The 20,915-nt window shown below is 38.8% G+C and overlaps 1 protein-coding gene across 1 annotated transcript in view; it reads left to right on the top strand.

The window, feature by feature from the left end:
- The window catches only part of scara5 (scavenger receptor class A, member 5 (putative)), a 114,360-nt gene extending 96,166 nt beyond the window's left edge, over positions 1–18,194 (top strand). The window contains exons 11-12 of the mRNA XM_061707260.1: positions 5,622–5,810; positions 13,039–18,194. Coding sequence (XP_061563244.1) covers positions 5,622–5,810; positions 13,039–13,172 — 323 coding nt within the window. The 3' untranslated portion in view covers positions 13,173–18,194. The remainder of the gene's footprint in view (positions 1–5,621; positions 5,811–13,038) is intronic.
- Positions 18,195–20,915: the final 2,721 nt, after the last annotated feature.

Below are 20,915 nucleotides of genomic sequence, written 5' to 3'. Positions count from 1 at the left end.
TAGCCCTACTTTCTACCACTAGCCCTCCCTCACTATCACTACCCCTAAAAAAGAAGGGACAGATTTTAGGGCACTTGAAATCTTCCCAGGACCCTGTCCCAATACACCCCCTACTCCTACTTTCAGCACCACCCCTAAATCAGAAAGCTGAGAGCTAAAAGCTGTTTTAATTTCAGCTGTAGCGCTGTTAATATGCCACTTTATTAAGTTTTAATATTTTTTCAGGCATAAAAGTAACCGTTAAGATCCCCAACCTGGGCTCAGTTTATCCAAATAACGCCTGTTAAGAAATTTGATCCGATGTTTTCAGCGATGATGAGACCGGGGCGCAGCAGCAGCAGCTCACGTACAGACGTGATCGCCAGCTCAACCTGCGCCGTCGTCCCGGGGAGAAACCTGCAACTCTGTGGAGAATTACCGCTGGCTGAAATAAATCATTTAGGAAGATAAATGTTGGTTTAATAGATGAAATCTAACAGTTGTAGCTACGCCTGTTAAGAAATTTGCCCCGAAATTTCTGCCTGCCTGGCAGCTTCGGGAGCTGATTTGTGGTTCCGCGTTAAATCGACGCAGAGCCTACGGCGTAGGGTACGGCGTAGGGTACGGCGTAGGGTACGGCGTAGGGTACGGCGTAGGGTACGGCGTAGGGTACAGCGTACGGCATACGGCGCACGTCGCCGCGTAACCTACGCCCTAGGCTCTGCGTTGGTGTAACGCGGAACCATAAATCAGCCTTTATTCTGGCGAGGTTGCAACAACGGGCAAACGAGTGATTATGTACATTCACTGAGTGAATATTATGAAAGTAAAATATATATTTCTCGCTAGAAATGTAAACAAAACACATTTTTATGCAGAAACTAACTCAAAATATTGATTTTATTCACTAAAAAATAAGAAATGTCCACCATGTTTGTTTGTTTTTATTCAGTCCGCAAATGACGACAAAAAGCATTCTGGGAAATTTTTCTGTCCCTAGATCAGCTAGTCCGCATCGGAAAACACTCGATCCGTAGGGACAGATTCATAGCCACTACACTAGTTTTCGTCACCACCCCTTGGTGGAAAGAGGAATTGGGACACCACTACCCTCACGGGAACGCATAAAATTTAGGGGTAGGGATGAAAACGAGGGGTAGGGGGAGTATTGGGACAGGGCCTTAATCTCCTTTTACGATCAGTCGTTATAAGCGTTGACTCTTTACAAGTAGGTTCAGTCTCTGTAAATTGATCATATATTTGAAGTTTTGAGGTCCCTATTGTTGCCTCAAGATCTGGATTCTGTAAGAGAATAATAGCAGTGTTTCAAGGCTAATATTTGGTCAATATTCTGATATCTGTGGAGGTAACCCCTGCCCCTTTCGAAAGAGCAAGTATTTGCTTGTTACGAAATCATGCAGAAACCCCTCTAGCAGCTGGAATTGCACAAGTGAGGGGTCCAAATTTCCGCTCCAGTTTAAGTCCCCATGAGACAAGATAACATTGTTCATGCATTTCAGTTCAGAGCTGATTATTTGTATTTCACATATGGCTAAATGAGTGAATCTACCTTTGTTTTCATTGGGGTTTTTTATCTGCCTTGACTTAATCTTGTGTTTATTTTCAAATAGCATTCATTCTATGAGACTATTTATATTTCATCAAATATCTCTGAACCCTATCTGTGGTCATTTTTGGAGTAAAAACATTTCTAAGTTTTCCAGTCCTTCAAGCATGCAGAAAAACGCGAGACACAATGCTAGAGGATATTCCAGCATCACCTGTCATGATTTGGTCGTCAGCTTTGGTGGTAAAGCACTGCTGTACTGTTGACGGTTTCAGCTGGGTAAACATATCGTAATCATTTCATGATGCTTTTTATTCTGTAAATCTTTCTAAATCAAGCAGAACCTGATTAGATCACCTGTAACTGCACCGTCTCGCTTTTGTTTGAATTCTCTGAATAAATCAAACAAAAAATTCAAACATTACATGAAGAAACTGAGCTCCGACATTTTTCCTGAAAGACACTTTCCCATGGACATGTAATAAAACACTTGTTTAGATTTTCATTCTTAGGCTTTTCCAAGGTTTTGTGTAATCTTCTCTTGACAATTCACATATCAGCAGCGAAACACCGTCTGGCATTTAGACGGCTGAGGTTGAGGAGCCAGCGTTGAATGTAGTAGTTCTTATGTTTCATAGGCGCACCTCTGCAAATGCAAGCATCCAAATACAAATTCCAGCTTTCTGTTATTTAAAAATTTGTTTTGGGACCCAAGCTTGTGGAAATAATGTTTCCATAACAATTTTCTGGAGAAAGCCTCCAGCATCAAATCTCTGAGCAATGGAAGTGGATTGAGAACATGATTTTCTTAAAAGTGCACGAAATCAAATAGCAGACCCAGTTTGACTTTTTTATTGACTTTAAAATTAATTGCATTGATTTTGAGCTTCAGAGATGCTGGATTTTATACCCGTTTCATTACTTTAGCCTGGCACAGCTGTAGCTGTGTCGTATTTAAAAGCCAGATACCAGAGTTATAACACAAAACAGAAAAGTATATAAGCTGTCCACTATAAACGACAATATAAAAAACAGTAATTACGCGAGCATGGATTTAAAACCATGTTTGTGTGCTCACCAGACTTGAAGTGTGCATATGCAAGCTAAATTAAAAGCGAACAAATGACTCTAGACACTAAGAACCGAAATTGAAAATGCAAGAGTTAAAAGACAAACACATAAAAGAAGTTCGAAGAGTAAAAGTTGAGAAAGACAACAGCATCAGAGTTTAAAAAGAACATTTAATGAACAGATGGAGCTAGTTAGTTTTTGCCCCGCAGCCATTCAGTCTGCTGCAGTCCAAACTCTTCCTGCTTGCCAGATAGACATTAGTACTTTGTGATGACTCCATGCTCTGGCCTTCCTCGAGCTCTTGTTGCTGCAGCTCTCCCGGCCTCTGAGGCTTGAACTACTTGGATGGCCACCAACGCTTGGAGCCCCCTCAACTTGTTTTCCCTGAGCAGAACCAGTCATTATATGCCATAAAACTGATATTAATACCCCTGCTTTTAACAGGAACGATGCAGGCCTTGTTACGTCTTAATTACGCCATGCCTCTGTTTTATGGTAAACCCTTTCATTCGGAGTCCGTACAGAGAGCTGTTGATCTGTGAAGACGATATATAAATTAGAAACCACGAATTTTGATGTTTTCATAATTACTTTGAGAACTATAATATTGTTTCTCTGATTGTATGAAACTTCACACTATGAAAATGCCAAGAATTACTTGACTTATAAGCTCTTTCATCGCTTCAGTGAATTTGTCTGTATCCTGACCCTAAACAAAATTAATGACTATGACACAAATAACTCAGCTATTTGCTTTGGTTAAACTTGATAGGCTTTTTGTCCTTTCACAGTTATGTGTCTGATTGGTGGATGAACTTCTACAGTATTAGATTTAATTCAGAAGGTCTGTGATTGAAAGTCAAAATGGTCTACATGTCTCTGGATGCACACCGTTTTTTTGGGGACAAAAACTCTAAAATGCTTGACAGTATACATTTGGGTGTCCCGTCACTCTTTGAGGGGTCTGGGTTTGAACACGTCATTCATGTTCAGATTTCCAGACTGTGACATCATAAGTCCCCATCAGAGCTGAACTATCCCGCCTCCCCATCTTCTTCTGCATCCAGCTTCACATCATTCTACTTTTGCTCCACCGAAGAAACCTATAGCCCAAAAGGATGTCGTTCAAGTTTTATTCTTGATGGGTGAGTGAATAGTTTCACCACCTGATCTTTTTTTTTTTGTCTTTTTCTAGTTATGCGTAGCTTTTATTAGAAAGAACACGACACAAGTACATCCTGCAGACTCGACACCATATCCAGAGGTGTCAAGTAACGAAGTACAAATACTTCGTTACCTTACTTAAGTAGTAATTTTGGTTATCTATACTTCACTGGAGTAATTATTTTTCAGACGACTTTTTACTTTTACTCCTTACATTTTCACGCAATTATCTGTACTTTTTACTCCTTACATTTTAAAAACAACCTTGTTACTCTATTTCATTTCGGCCTTTAAAAAAAAACTATCCAGTTAAATTGCGCCATCCGGATAGAGTGAATTTGGTTGTGGTTGTTTCAGATGTTCTTGTCCAGTTTTGTTCTTACATCCGTTCCCTCAGATTCCTGCAACTAAACTTGGATGTACATTCCAATAAAGGTTAGGATAAATGATAACATGCCTCTGAAGTTTGACTTTTTGCACCATTACAATTCTTATAGGCAACTAGTCATCATATCTTCTGCTCTCTGAAACACATGTTAGTGCTCAATAGTACACATATATGGTTCTTTAATATATTTGTATTATACTAAGATGCATTCATTTTCAATGGCTTTTGTCCCTAATGGCTTTACATTACTTTTACTTTTATACTTTAAGTAGTTTTGAAACCAGTACTTTTATACTTTTACTTGAGTAAAAAACTTGAGTTGATACTTCAACTTCTACAGGAGTATTTTTAAACTCTAGTATCTATACTTCTACCTGAGTAATGAATGTGAATACTTTTGACACCTCTGACCATAACGATGTGGACGGTATTAAATCATGACGGGCCAGTGAATGTGGAGCACTTGTCTGAATAATGAGGGTTAAGAGGTACAGAGGTAAAGTTTATGATGGTCTGATGAGACTAATTTCCTGTCTAAACAGTGTCTGGCTTCACTCACCAGCACTTTGTCAACAATCTTAACATTGAAGAGGAGTCCAGAACAACGCCAATGTGAGCGTGAGCGAATGTTTACATCTCCGGCTGATTTCCTCTCCATCCTCTAAGAAGTGATAAATCAAGTCAATTTTATGTGTACAGCTGCTTCAAAAATGGAAGATGAAATGCAGATTTGGGAAGTTTCCACTAAACACACAAAAACAAATGTACTTTTGGTAAGATCTTGTTTTACATTTCTTGGCCATAATACCCCTGAGCAAAGACCTCTGGCCATAACAATGAATCATCTTAACAGCGTGAAAGGTTTACGCATATTCTGTGGTTAGAGTACTAACTTTCTCAAGGGTGTTTGAGATAGATGACCTGGCAGAGACATGAGAAATAAGCCAGCTGATATCTCAAAGTTCATTAACTCAATACCTACAAAATAACATTTGAATGAAACTTTATTGGGCCGTTTTAAATTTCGACTGAGTGAACATAAATTCTTACTGAAGTCCAGGATATATCTTTGGATCTAACTAAGACTGTTTCTACCTACAATACCACCAAATAAAGAGTAATTTTATTTATTGATCTTTCTGAATCAGGGAATGTCTGCAGTTTATGGAAAAATTAATGGAAAATCGTGTTCATGTCAGTTTGTTTTCATACTGATTTGATTAACAGAGTTTCATCAAAGTCCTAAACATGCACAATGAAAATTATCTGGACTACGACTTCCAAGATCTTCCTGCAAATACTGGCGTTTTAATGCAATTATGATGGAATGAATAATAAAGACGTCGTCTGAAAAGTGCAGCAGGAGCGAACATGTACCAATGCCTCAAACAAGAAGTCAATGTGTGCATCTACAGATTATTACAACAATCACTGCACGTGTGTGTTTTGCAGTCGAGGAGACTCTTGTGCGGTTGGTGAACGGGTCGGGTCCTCACGAAGGCCGCGTGGAGGTTTTTCACGAACGCCGTTGGGGGACCGTGTGTGACGACGTGTGGGACAAAAACGACGCAGACGTGGTCTGCAGGATGCTGGGATACCGGGAATCAGCCATGTTTCACAAAACTGGACGCTTCGGACAAGGTACGCACAAGACACACACCGTCTACTGTTATATGTCTTGGATTCGTTAATAAATTCTTCCGGGATAATTTGTGACAGAGGATTATATTGTAGATAAAGATAAGATACATATTATTGAAAGAGTAGATTATGATGTATGTAAAGAAATGAATGCTTTCCTCTTCATGAGTGATAGATTAACCTTGAAAAAGAGGAAAATCAGCATAAAATGAGAAACAGGTACCCGTTATTCAAAACATTTCTTGCTGTACTTGGGGGTACATAGTAACAACTAGTTCATCTTTATTTCATCATTTTTCCTCAAGTCAAATGAAGAATCATATTAATACTGTAATTCCCTTAGAACTGACCGATTAGTTCATTTTTAGCTTGATTAAAAGTTGGAGCTCTGTCCCATACTAGGAAAAGTATGAGTAGATCATAGGAATGGGAGATATTTTACCGTTCACGATAAACCGTCAAAAAAATTCCCCACGGTAAGAATTTGTCATCTCGCGGTAAAAATGATAAATTCCCGTTGATGATGTTTTTGTGTAAAGCTGATTTATGGTTCTGTGTTAAATCCACGCACAACGTACGTGAAGGAAGGAAGGAAGGAAGGAAGGAAGGAAGGAAGGAAGGAAGGAAGGAAGGAAGGAAGGAAGGAAGGAAGGAAGGAAGGAAGGAAGGAAGGAAGGAAGGAAGGAAGGAAGGAAGGAAGGAAGGAAGGAAGGAAGGAAGGAAGGAAGGAAGGAAGGAAGGAAGGAAGGAAGGAAGGAGGAAATGAGCCAGAAAGAAAGAAAGAAAGAAAGAAAGAAGGATACATTCCTGTTGATGACGTTTTTGTGTAACAAACATGGCGGATCTGAGAGCGAGATAGATTTATAGTTACAAAGGTGGAGTTGAATTGGTATTTTTTTTATCGTTATCGGGATAAATGCCAGAAATTATCGTGATACATTTTTTAGTCTAAACCGCCCATCCCTAGTAGATCATAATGATATAGATTGTTGATAACATGATCAAATGTAAACAACCATTTCTGTGAGCCGTTCTTCTTCTTTATGTGAAATAAAGAAGGTCTTGATACTTTGGCTCACATTATATGTACATAAGAAAGATTTTTCCTGACGCTACAGTTTTTGCTGTTCAGCGGTGCCACTTGAGCAGTGCCCTACAATACAACAGGGATTAATAACAGTTTTATGGGGAAAGATACTGTATGGGAGCCAGATGTCCTAAAGAAAGAGTCTCAGAGGTGATATTTATCTCTTTTTCTATCATTTCCATTATATTTCATCCACCGGTCAGCCTTACGTCATCCAGAAGCTGTATCCAGACAGAGTTGTGACCAGAAACGTTTGGAAAATGGGGGGAAACATTACTTTCTTTCAAGGGGAAAACCTCCAGATACCATGAGTGACTAACATCACTGCTGGATTCAGCTTTCAAACAATCTGGAATTCGCATATGCTGCATCTTTTCCAATGAGTCACTTGCCTTTTTGATCGGTTCTTGTCTAATGTTCTTATATTTATGGCATCATCAGGGTTTCTCTTAGGACAGATTTGAGATTTTGAAGAAAAGTAGGGGGTGTATTGGGATTGGCCCTGAGATGTGAAAGCGCACTAAACTCCAAAACAGCAGACCATGAGAGCCTCTTCACTAGCGTTATACATTAAAATAAAACTGCTCATTGTCAGTAACACCAAATATTTCTGCTTAATATAGTATTATTACAGAGTTTATGTCTAAATCCCTTTATTTTCACCAAGAAATTCTTGTTTGACATGAAAGATGTTTGGTCCAAAGCACTATGGGATTAAATACATACAGTATGTCAGGAAGAGCTCATGGACTCAAACACAACTGTGGTATTAATTTCCAGCCATCTCATGATAAAACATTGCAATAGGCGCCAATAGAATTATTGTTTTATTTCTTTTGGACGTCAAATGTGCTGTGTATGAAAGCAGTATCGATGAAAGGCTGAAAATTTGACAAGCAAAGATGGACAGAGGATACCCACTTTGTCAAAAATGTCACTGAAATGTTCAAAAACACTGTTTCTTGATGAAAAATTGGAAGAGAGTTACATATTTCTCCCTTAACAGAGCATGAAATCACGTCATTAAACCCAATCAATTTGTGAGATTGTCTTTAACAATGTTCTGATGTCATACAGTCAAGAATGGGAAAAGGGGGAAAGTATGGCAATAAAAGAGGGATTTTATTTTCAAAACCAAAACATTCTATTGAAAATCTAAAAGCTTTAAACTGGATTTTCTTTTTTTTTTTTTAAACACGTGAAACTGAGATTATTAAAGATAATCCAAAACAATGTGAATAAAGGAAACAGAACACCAACACTTGAGATCATTGCTTTCCATGGATAGAAAAAAACTTCCCCTGGGAAGGTCTGATTGATGAATTGGAGCAATGTTCTGGTGGCCTGGAGACAAAAGATGCCTAAAATCCCCTTTTAAATCCTCTAAATCTCTCTGTAACTGTTTTACTCATGGGTGTTCCTCTGAAACCCTACGTGGTGTTCTGGTGATTCAACACTTATTTCTAAGATGCCTCATAAATCTGGAACGAGCAGAAATTGTACTGGCCCGCTAAAATGGTGCCGTAAATCTGTGTTAACATCCACAGTAAACCATTTAAAGGTCCATGTCCATTAAAGTAAATCCTCTGAGGGCGCAGCAGCAGAACAGCTGGGGTGTCATGTGCAACAATGGACCTGGATACCACTGCAACAGGACCGTGTGCAATTTTCCCCCTCATTTCCATCTTCTGCACACCTACATGGAGACATGCTGCTTACAGGATGTCAGATCTACTTTCTTATGTCGTATTTTGAACCAAGCAGAGATGGTGGAAGCACATGGCTCAACTTTGTCATATTAGCCATAATAGCCATATTAGATGTTTTTTAATTCGGAATTAATTATTCAGAATTAAATAATTCAGAAACTATTTTCCTTCGAGTTTACATGGAACTAGTAATTCCGAATTGAGGTTTACATGGAAAAGATGTCTGCCCCCCTATCTGATTTTTATGTTTCCTGCCATCTGTTATTTTAATTATTTCCAGGTCCTCCAAAGCATTGTATAATATGTTGTGCTGAGATTTTCACACTCACAGTTAATATTAAAACAAAAATTGCAAGTGAATCTCCAAATGTATTTTTGGTAAAATCGTTGGTCATCAACAGCCGTCTATCAACGTCATACGTCATCATCGATCACTTGTCAACAGGGAGCAGTAATCCTACAGCCTAAACTTGAGCGGGAGTTGGAAACACAAAAGTGGAGCGATAAAACGCAAAGAAAAAGAAAAAAGGGAGCAAGAAAAAGCCAAATTGCCCAAGCTAGACGCGTATTTTGTTCACCTTAATCCTCCTCCTGTGGGAGATGAACCACGTTGTTAGCAGCATTTCATCCCCGGGCCCCCGGGTGAGTTCGCGCAGCGCAAGGCTCGCCGAGTATGAAGCCAAATCAAGGCAAAAGTTTTGCTAATTTTTAAAATAAAATTTGAACCTGAAAATTCAAGTTTTGATCAAGTATAAAAGCAATAAACTATGCCAGACTGTACAGTTCAACAGCCACACTTTAAAGTTTGACATTTCAGTATTTTTATACTGCGATTGGTGCCAAGTACAGTCTAAAACCGCTTTTTAAACAGAAATGTGTCACTAGTATCTGTTGTGAAACTGGAAAAAAAGATTTGAAACTGAAAAAAAGATCTGAAACTGAAATAAAAAGATCTTAAACTGTAAAAAAATAAGTTCATGATCAAAACTTGAATTTTCAGGTTCAAATTTTATTTTCAAATTAGCAAAACTTTTGGCCTTGATTTCCATAGCCGAGTACCTTCAAGTAGTGGTATACACATGTCAAATAATTGTTTGTTCTCTGTTTGAATGAAAATAAAATCACAATTTTATCCAAAAAAAAAGTAGTGGTGAGTAGGCCACAATACTTCAAATTGAAATTTAACTTGTATGTGAATTTATGGGCCGCCGTGCCAATTTTACTGCACTACTGTCATTAGTTGAAATGGATGTTGATGGTGATTTCAGTGATCTGGTGGCTATCCGTGGTGCTGAACTCCTGTGTCTGAAATGTATCCGTTTTATTAGGCTATGTTTTTGTTGTTCTTGTGGTTTGGTGGCTTTTGTCATGTTATATCACTATATGAAGTGGGCTATGTGTAGGCTATGTTAATGAGACGTGTTTTTTTACAGCCAGGCTGCAAAGACCCCGGTCATAGGCCCCGCCCTCCGGCCTGGCTCTGATATGTTCCACTACTGTGTCGCTCTAAACCTTAAAGCCAATTAGGGTTGTTTGTAGCACGTGGTGGCAATTCAGGGACCTTTTTCCAACCTCTAGATGCGGGCTCTTGGTTTGAACCCACAGAACTGAAAAGAATCTTCTGTAGCAGTTTCAGGGAACATATTGTTTGCTATATATGTCAAATATATACGAACAGATGCCTTCAAGTATAGCACCGTTGCAACAGACCTGCAGGTTATGCCACTGGAGTTTTAGCATCACAATCTACACTTCTTTTCTGTGAAAAGCCTTCTGAGAAAAACCTAAACAGAACAACACAAAACACAAGCAAGAGGCCAGTTGGAAAACAAACTACATGTGGGGTCTTTTCATTTCAAATGATTTCAAGTGATTGATTTAGTTCCAACAGAAAAGTAGGAACAACAGTCTCACTACGTCACAGTAAATATTGTACGAAAAGCTGTTTTTAGTCTCCACAAACCTGACTGGCCTGTTGTTTTGATTATTTGTGTTGGGATCTTTCGGATCTGTCACTAAACCAAATACTGTGGTATTATAATGATATGCACTATGGACATATACTGCCATAAAAAAGACTCACTGTTTAAATGAAGAAGTCCAGTCCAAACAGGGAGTTTTCTGTATTAAATAGAATTGATAAGTAACCCAGCAATTAACTTCTATTGGATTTTCCTCTTTTTGCAGGAGACCTAGTAGTATACATGTTTGAGCAGCAATGTTGCATGTTTATGGCCATATGACTTCTATTCAGTTATTCTATGTATCTGTGTTGCTGTTATGCCACTTTGTTCTTACGTTAAGGACTCCCGTCTTGTTTCTTTATATTCGTCACTGTGATATTGAAGTTGGCTGGCCGATAACAGCATTTCTAAAGCACAGATGACTGCTATTACTTTGATAGGATTTGGCAACCTTAATGACAACATAGTTTATCTGCCCATCCTCCAGGCTCAAACGTTTAGATATGAATGCTACATAATTGCAGTGTACGTGCAGTTTATTCCCTAAAAGCTGTGTCGCCTCCTCTAAGCATTTAAAACTGTTGCAAAACTGAATCATCTGAGATTTCCTGAAACATCCAGTGACTCCAGATTTGAAAACAGAACCCAAATTTATGAGAAAATGATACAGCCAAAAGTTCTGTTTACCAGCTGGAACTTTATATTTTATTACCGGATATAATCTAATCTGATCAACAGCTCTGAGAGGAAGCTACTTGCTGTCTCTGTCACAGCGCCGAAACACCCACATTTCTAATGGCAGCTGCTGGTGGCCGACTGGGACACACATGTTCCCCATTTGTTCATTTGCCTGCAAAGCTTTTGTCCGTTTCAAAACTTTAACAATTGAGACGTAAACAAGCCGATCCATCATCAGTACCTGGGACCAAAACTGACTTTATTCATTGATCGGTCAGAATAATGGCACTGATGCAGAAAATTCAATTGTAATTCTAACCATTACGTTTCTACTGTTGCGTTAGACATGTGATTTATTCTTTTGTGATTCAATTGTTTTATATTTTTCTTTTTTCTTCTTTTTTTAATTGCTTCTAAGCCATGTTCAGCAGTCACAAACTCCAGCTGCTCATCGGTCTCACAAGTAGCTTGTTCATGATCTGCAGATGCGTGAAATTCAAACATCATAGGACCACAGAGAAATTAATTGAGCACTGAGCCATCAGGGGAACCACTGTGATTGCATTGTTGGGGCTTTAATTTCCATGTTTCACTTTCCTCTAAATGTCACAAGCTAGTGTAATAACAATCACTTCCTTCATTTCAAAATAGAAGCTTATGCTGTCGCTGTACATAGAAATACAGAATATTTAACAGTAGCTGGTGGAAACGTACTTATTAGAGCCTGAGCACTGACAATGCTATTGTATCTGTAGGAATTTTTTTTTTCCTCGTTTTTTTTTTTTTTCTCGTTTTTATTTTTCCGACGAAATGAGGGGCCTTTTTGCCTCCCTAAACGTGCCCCAAAATTTGATATTTAATGTTTTGCATTAATGGGTGTGGCCTAATGGCTCAACAGCACCCCCTAAAAAACTTTGTGCCTCAAGCCCCACGATACGGTTTGACGTACATGCACGAAAATCGGTACACACCTGTATCATGTCGCAACTTAAAGAAAAGTCTCTTGGCGCCATGGCCGAAACTGAACAGGAAGTCGGACATTTTGAAATTAATTGTGTAATTTTGGCGCAATTTATGCCATTTCTTCGGCAGTTAATGCGGCCTGAACCGTAACGTGCACCCAGGTGTGTTATACATCAAAATATGCATCTCCATCCTGCGACGGCGCGCATTACTTTTCTCAGTCAAAAGCGTTACCGTGGCGACGATAGACGCGAAAAAGCGTGCCCACCCTTCATCTGATTGGTCCATATTTGATAGATCCTATTTTCTGCCATAACTTTTGAAAGGTTTGACATAAAGAGTCATGGGTGGTGTCATCGGACTCGGTTTTGAGTCCTTGACCATAATTGGTGAAAATTAGCCCCGCCCCTTCTTCTGATTGGTCGATATTTGATAGTCCCTATTTTCTGCCATATTTTTTTAATGGTTTGACATAAAGAGTCATGGGTGGTGTCATAGGACTTAGTTTTGAGTCCTTGGTCTTTATTGGTGAAAATTGCACGCGCGAGGGCCCGTTCATCGCTGCTTGCAGCTTTAATTCCATTTATATTTGAATTAAGTTGGAAAAAAACCACATGATCAGTTCTTCAGATTAGAAATTCACCACAATTTCGGTCAGAATTTAAAGCAAAAACTACAGTAAAGGAGTACGTTTAGGCACAACTATAAAAGTCAGGGAAAAGTGAAAAAGAAAGCATATGGAAATATGATCATTTTCTGCTTCTTTAAAAAAAATGTCCAGTCTGTAAAATGTTGGATTTGAGTGTTTTCTCCTTGTGTTTTTGCAGGTACTGGTCTTATCTGGATGGACGACCTTGCTTGCACGGGGAAAGAAGACAACATTGACAAGTGCAAGTTTTCTGGTTGGGGAAAAACCAACTGTGGCCACGTTGAGGACGCCGGCGTGACTTGCGTCATCTAATTCTCCGGGACGCCAGCTCTACTGAAGCTGCTGAGCTAAAACAGGCCTTAAACTTCTGTGAGATGCTAAACGCTCTGCCATTTATACCAGGAGTGTCTTAATAGCAGTATGTTGCTCATGTACCAGCAAAAAGTGCCACTTTATCTAACAAACCCTTGTGTAGCACATGGACATCATCTGCAGCTTTTTATGAAGTTCCTGACTTGATGAGTGACTGTTTCAGCCACACGGCGGAATCACTGTTATCTCTTCATCACCTGCACAGTACGCGCTGGGATTAAGCTCATTTGTGTCCAACAGAGAACCAGTGTTTAGAGAAAAGGGCTGAAGACACCGTCAGCGGCTGATCTCAGAGCAGGCTTGCTGTTTTGATGTCTGATGTTGGGGAAGATCCAACATCACCATCATTTCCACTCACTGAGAGGCTGAAACAGCAACTGAAGGAACTGAGAAGACTGTGCCACTGATGAAGGGTTTCTCTCTCTTTTTTTTCTTTACTGGCAGCTGTTCTTCACAGTATTATGTAGGAATGCCTTTGCTAAGCACATCACAGCGTTGCCTTGTTTCTTGTAATCCAGCGTTGCCTAGAGGGTAATTTAGTTGGTGATTTGCAGGTCAAAAAAATGCCACAAAGCCAATTTTCTCACTAACAAGTTCTGAAAAGTTTCATTGTTTTCTCAACAAAACTCATTTTATCTTTAAGAGCTAGAAAACACATGTAGTAAAACTGCAAAGCTGAATTTTAAATGTTTTACATCAAGTATTATTTCTACTTTTCTTCCTTACCTTATTAGCTCATGTCTCTCCTTTATTGCTAAGAGGCCAAAAGACAATAACAAAGGTGCTTCTCATTTGGACTCAAAGAGCGTGGTGTTTCAAAACTGACCGTCACACTGATGTAAGAGCGATGGAGAAGAGATTATCCATCACACAATCTTTTATTAACCCCGTCAATGTGATCAGCTGAGTGAAACACATTTTGCTTAAACAGCATCTCCTTTCTTTTATTCTGCTTTTATTGTAATCATCTCAAACCATTTGAAGCTCCACAGATTTTTACTGCGTTGCAAGTATTGAAAGTCTTTCCCTGGGTTTTAACCAAAATCTGTTCATTGGAATGACACGTTTGATTGTTTTCATGAAAATAAGGAGCCTATCGTTTAACCTGTAAACCAATACAACAGAGAGCAGTGTGTAACAAATACTGCCATCTAGCAGTCGAGTAGGATCAGCTGCCCACCCCGTCATCTGCCATCATATCCAATCTAAGCAGAAAGCTTACGTAACCAGTTAAAAATAAAACTAGAAACTTTCACGTCGAGCCAAAGATCTTTGTTTTTCACCACGGACGGTCAAAAAGGAACGACCAAACAGATGTTTCCTTTCTTTGCTTGTCACAAAATGGCTTTGCCTCTTTTAGTTTACGCGTCCTTCACAAGTTACCCGTTCCAATCGCAGTTTTTCAATAGTAACTACGTCAAATTTGGTCTCGTATAAATAGGTAGTTCTTCCTCGACATTTACACTGCTCGAATATTACATTTCTGCCGGAAAGCATCTTAAAACTTCAGTCGTTTTTCAAAATTGTAACCCGCAGTTATAACTTTCACCCCTGCCGCTATCGCTGCTCTTTGAAGTGAAATGCATTCTGGGATGCTTTGCTGCCTCAAGATGGACCCTATTAAGAAGAGCAAAGCAATAACATTGAATTGGAATAATACTTTTACTGTGACTGATATGTTTCACAAAAACACGAGTATAGACGAACATGCATGTTGAGAAACACTCATCAGATTCCACCGCTTCGTTCTCCAGCGACTCTTTGAACCGCACTCTCCCCCCACGTGCTTTTTATAATGCTAAAATGCTCGATTTAAAAAGGACCTGCGGCGCAAATAAAGGAAATATTGGCTCTTTCTTACAGTAGTTTTTCTTTTTCTCGGACATCGTTGTTTTTGTTACACACTGCAACTTTTAAACGTTAACAGTCACTCCACTTGACAGATGGAGTGATTATGAAGAAGAACAGACGAGTATAAACAGATGGAGGTATGGATACACGTCCCCTGTGATTTATAACTGTCAAACTGGTGAACGTTGGCTGGTTTCATATTAACACACACACACACACACACACACACACACACACACACACACACGGAGCTTCGCTCAGTGGGGTTTCATTTATTGTGGCTCTCAAATCCAGAAAGGCTGGGGGGGCTCGTCAGGGGTCGTCCTCTTCTCTTCTTTTCCATGTTGAATTCGATCTATGTCCAAATCTGAACTCAGGCATGTTTTGTATTTGAAGATTTTAATGCATCTTAACATCGAGCTGATGGTTAAAAAAAAAAAAAAAAAGGCTGAAACATTAAACTCCCTTTAACATTTGATGAAAACGAATGTGCTCTCGTATTTCCCCTTTAAGAGCTCGATCCAAGTGATGAATGTTTTGGAGATGAATTTGACTTGTTTCGCTGGTTCAGCCAGGAACGACTTTCTCTGTCCAGTGTTGGAGTTCTTTGGTGTTTGTGGAGGTTTTCTGGCTCAAGAAGAAGATGGATTGCAGATGGAAAGCGAGATAATGAAGTGAGACACCAGGCTGAAGAGACTAATGCCAGTGTCAGTGGATGACTTTGCCTTTTTTTCTGTGTTTTTCTGAGTATGAGTCCGTCAGTTATTTGTGGCTCGCAGGAATGATGTAAATTTTTGGTTGAGTTAGTTTTCTTTGACTTATTTCCCCACTGTGGCTCCTTAACAGATTGTCACGTCTGCTTCATCGCATACCTTTCATATTTTTTACATTTTAGTTCCTCTAAGAAAACACAATGACAACTCTTCTGGACTACCAGGATGCTTTTTTCATAATTTCTTCTTTTTCGTGAGACTGCAATAATACATGTCTGATGATGCATTATTATTTTACAGACGGTTATAAAAAGCATCAATGACTGTTAAGTTGATTAATATACAACACAACATGGGACTTCTGGGACCTCTGGTTTCAAAGACTTTTCAGATCTTTGCTAAACTGATCATTAATAACTGTTAAGCAAAATAGAACATGTGATGTTTTTCTGAACTAAAATAAACAAAAATGTACATTTACATTCATATTTTCTAAATAACATCTGATTAGGACAAAGCCATGGCTGTCACGTGGAAACAAATCTACAAAAATCTCACTGTGGGGCTACAAACATAAGCTACCAGCTGGCATGCGAGAGATTTATTCATGTTTTGTCCAGTTTCTTCCCAAATATGCAAAACATCTTCCCACAGCACAGGAAGCAGTGAAACACAATCTGAACTGCAGCAGCTGACAACGACGGGACCTCCACTCCACCTTCATCGCTTTACCAAATAGCTCACTCAAGTGTTTCTGTGATTCCACCTTAGGAAAATGCTTTAAAACAACCAAAACAAGCTCTGACGCAGCACCGTTTTACTTGTACACTGTCCCCTAGAGGAGGACGGTGTTGTGATTCCTTCCAAACACTTCACCACCAGATGTGACGCCTCCTTTGAGCAGAGGATGCTCGCAAGATTAATAATTATCTAAATTTTTCTGACTGTGACTTTAAGGCCCTCAAAAGACTGATAACTACAAACGCTGCCTGTATGATCAGATATGTCTGAGGTTGTGACAGCATTTGAAAAAAAGGATAGATTAAATTTGCTCCTGATTTGATCTCATCTGTGTATAAATAAATGTTATAGAGACTGCGACCAATGAAATAACCACCCTCGATTCTGACTTGGCGTTGGAATCTGAGAAAAACGTATTTGACTTATGAAATGTAAACCATCCTGACATCATACTGATGCAACTTAAAACACATTGGAAACCCAAGTGCACTTAAATACTATAATATGTCATTTAATTGTGATTTAAAGCAATTTTATTGTAAAGCTTGCATAGAAATGTTACTCTATTACTTTTCTATGAAGAAACATTTCTGTATTTGTCACTTTTTTTATTTAGGTCAGCTTTTATACATTAGAAAAAAAGATTTGCTCTTCACTAATTGTTATATTTAAGATTATGCAACTTCAAAACTACAACGATCCCTGCCATCTCACTGTGACATTGCTTATTTAATAAAAATGGAGTCAAGTCACAGCTAATCAAATATGTTTGACCTCTGTAACATAAATGTTTGTTGATCTGGAGGATTCAGGTATTTGTTAGCCTGGTGACAAAAGGGAAAGACATTAGCAATCTTCTTAGAAAAGCGACTGTTGATGTCTTCAGAGGTTAATAAAACCGTTTAAACAATTAAATAATGTTCGATGTTGAGAAAGTTGAGAATAAACTTTTAAGATAGTTGCTAATCTTCCCAGGAATGAGCTTCCCAGCAAGTGCATAGCTCAGAGGACTTATGGAAGTCAAACTAGGATGTGTAATGGAAAAATGATCCAAAAGACACCAACAAGTCTAAAACGGAGTGAGTCATATTTTTTTTTATGTTTTGCAAAAAAACAAAATCAACTTAACCAAATATTTGATTTAGTTCTCTTTTTTTTCTGAAAAACATGACAAATCCCAGACCTCAACCCAATTAAAAGGCTGTGATCTTAAAAGAGCTGTGCATGAATGATGAGAGAAACAGACAACATCTTAACAAAAATGGAGTCTATCTCGTCTGTGACTGGGTGAAAGGCGGGATGGAGATGATGCAAGGGCCTGACAAAAACAAGCGACACAAACAACGTGCACTTAAGGTGGTTTTACATGTCGGTGAATCGTTCTGTGTTCTTGATATTTCCACATAGTGTCGGTATTTTGCCTTAGTTTTTGTTAACTAAGTTTTGCCACAGTGTGATGTGGCATTTGAAAGACCCGGTCATTTGATTTCTGTCTGCTGTTGATTTGTTAACCTTTAAAACTGTATTTTCTTTTTGATGACATAAAGTCTTTGGAATGCATACAAAATATATAAAACGTGATTAAAAATCTGATTTACGTTGTGTTAATCTGTATCACTGAAATGCTGCATATGAATTTCAAAAATAATAAAAGTAGGTGTGTTTAAACGGGTGAACTCTGTTATTCCTGCGAACATGTGGACGTGAATTTGAAGCAGACCGTCAGGAGGTTTCATACATGACCGCAGAAACTGACCCGTGTGGTCGTACGTGCTGATTGACAGCTACAGTAATTACAGGTGTGGACGTTTGCACGTGTGCACCACATGTGTGGCGGTGACTGGCTGGAAGACATCACCTGATCTGTGACACACGGTCTGAACTGATACTGACGAGTGAGTTTGAGTCGTTTAAACATGGTTTTATTTATCCTCCAGTAAAGTGAGATCATGTTACTTTTTATTATATACATCAAAGTATTAGGTGTATTAAGGAGTGAGATGATTTATCATGTCTATATTTGAATGAATTTCATTTGAGTATTAACTTTTACTCTCATAAAAATGATTTAATTCAGTGCTATGAAATAAGCAATTTAGCAGTTTTATCCTTTCTTTCTTCTTTTTTCACTTAGTCTCGTACTGTAAGTATTATTACTACCATGCTGATGACAGATGTGGCCAGAAGAGCTATGTTCTTTTTGGTTTCTTACATATCGTCACCCACTTAAAACAACGGAGTGAGTCATATTTTTTTTTTATGTTTTGCAAAAAAACTAAATCAACTTAACCAAATATTTGATTTTGTTCTCTTTTTTTTCCAAAAAACATGACTAAGCCCATTATTTTAAGGGGGGGTTGATATTACAGCTGGCAGTGTGTTCAGAAAATTACTTTAAATTGGAACTCAAAGACTATTTTTCCATAAATCTGGGATTTATGTCCAAATTTTGAGAACATGTTGCACAAATGAGGATAACAGGATAAAGTGATGACATTGTATGTCGAGGAGCTCAAAAGTCAAAACCACTGTCACATCACTTCTCTTCAAACGCTTTCTGGCCAACGTTGAAACGCCTCGACTCAAGAGCAGATGGGGAATTGAAAGCTCATCATTTGCCACGCGGTGAGATACTGAACTGGTGACACTAATTACCCCTACCAGAGTGGTTGGTAATCAGTATGGTTTGATGGCTCTCTGCTTTTTCATCTTTTTACTCAAAACGGTACAGACAAATTTGCATGACATCATTACTGCAGGTGGGGAATAACCCAACTCAGAAGTGGTTCAGGCAGGTTATTTTTTCATTCTCAGGCAAGGCATGCAGTTCTGTGTTTTTCAAGATTGTGAAACAATGCAAAGATCAGGTTTGATGGAGAAGAAAGTGAACACATTGGAGGGAGGAAAGAAAATGAATGAGCATTAAGTTCATAGCGTTAGCAATTAATGCTAATGCTGCACCTTTTGGGACGGACTCGACCCTTTTTTGTTTCACTGAGAGGGAGAGACAGAGTTAACCTGCAGGGCAGATGCTGCATGTTTGCACAACACAGCAATACGCCTTTTATGGGCTGCAGTTTGCAGTTCCAGATGTAAAAAGCACAATCGGAGGTAGATTTATCACACACACACACATCCTGGATGATCCTGTGCTGCCTTCCAGCATTCATGTTATGACCTTAAAGGGATAGTTAAAGTATTTATCCATTTCACCATCTTACGTTTGATGCAAATGAAAGTAGCCACAGTGGAGTCTGCACAGCTGCAGAGGGCTGTCATAATCTCAACACCCAAGGGAAATGTTAAGAGTTACCGAGCAGAAAGTTCTCACAAAAGTGTTCAAAATATTCTCAAATGAAAACAAGCTCCCATATATACTTTATCAACAGTAAACGTCATCTATCGTTAAGCTATTCCTCTTATCTTTGATTCTATTATAATTATGTCTTGAAACAGTTCTGTATTTCATGATGGCAGCGTGCACCCTCCTCTACCTTTCTGGCTGTTTTTTTTATCTCTATCTGTTCAGAAAATAATCCAGCCTCCTTTTATAAAGTGCACCACAACATATGGTTGAAGATCTCCCGAACATGAGCTCATTTTACTTCGGGGGAACAAAGAATTTGGAATAAAAAGAGAGAGAGAAAGTCCCAGTCTTGCTTTCTATGCCCATTTGTCATCAGACCACATTCCTGCTGCTTGTCCTCATAATGAAATGATTATCCTTCCACGCACTGAACTGCAGTGTGTTAAGGAAACAAAACACAACAAAAGAAACAGCAAAGTCGTAGTCGGCTTCACCTTCATCAGCCCGGTAATTCTTTCAGACACAGCCTTCGAGCCGCTGACACACACCTCACAACTCTAAAACGGTGTGACGTAACAGTTTTTAATCATAACATGTTTCAAGTTACATGCTGAAGGTTTTATAACACAATCCAGCTGTAACACTTGATGACAAATGTAGACATGGTCGATTAAAAAAAACACCTAAGAACAAGCAAAAAAGTGCAAAAACTGGCAAAAAGTAAATCATTGATACAAAAAGATTACCACCACAGTAAATACACCACACAGGCCCCCAACATTTGAAAGTTGAACAACACAGAGTTTAAAAATCTTCTTTTAAAAAAAAAAAAAAAACACTGATAAACTGGTAAAAAGAATTAAACCCTTTTCCGTCCGTAGTTACAGGAATTTGTGCAGTTACTGATGAAAATGCAGCCGGTCCACCAACCCGCCACCTGCCCAGTATGACAGCATCACTCACTCTGACCCCAGCAGACACACCTGTCCTGCACCTGATACAACCAACACCACACAGCGTGACTGACCTCCGCTGTTCAAAAGCTGTATTACAACTGTTTACTTAAAACTC

This window comes from Cololabis saira, chromosome 18 (assembly GCF_033807715.1).
Source record: "Cololabis saira isolate AMF1-May2022 chromosome 18, fColSai1.1, whole genome shotgun sequence".
NCBI classification, from domain to species: domain Eukaryota; kingdom Metazoa; phylum Chordata; class Actinopteri; order Beloniformes; family Belonidae; genus Cololabis; species Cololabis saira.
The sequence above is the reverse complement of the archived record's forward strand: the minus strand, read 5'-3'. Positions and strand labels throughout refer to the sequence as shown.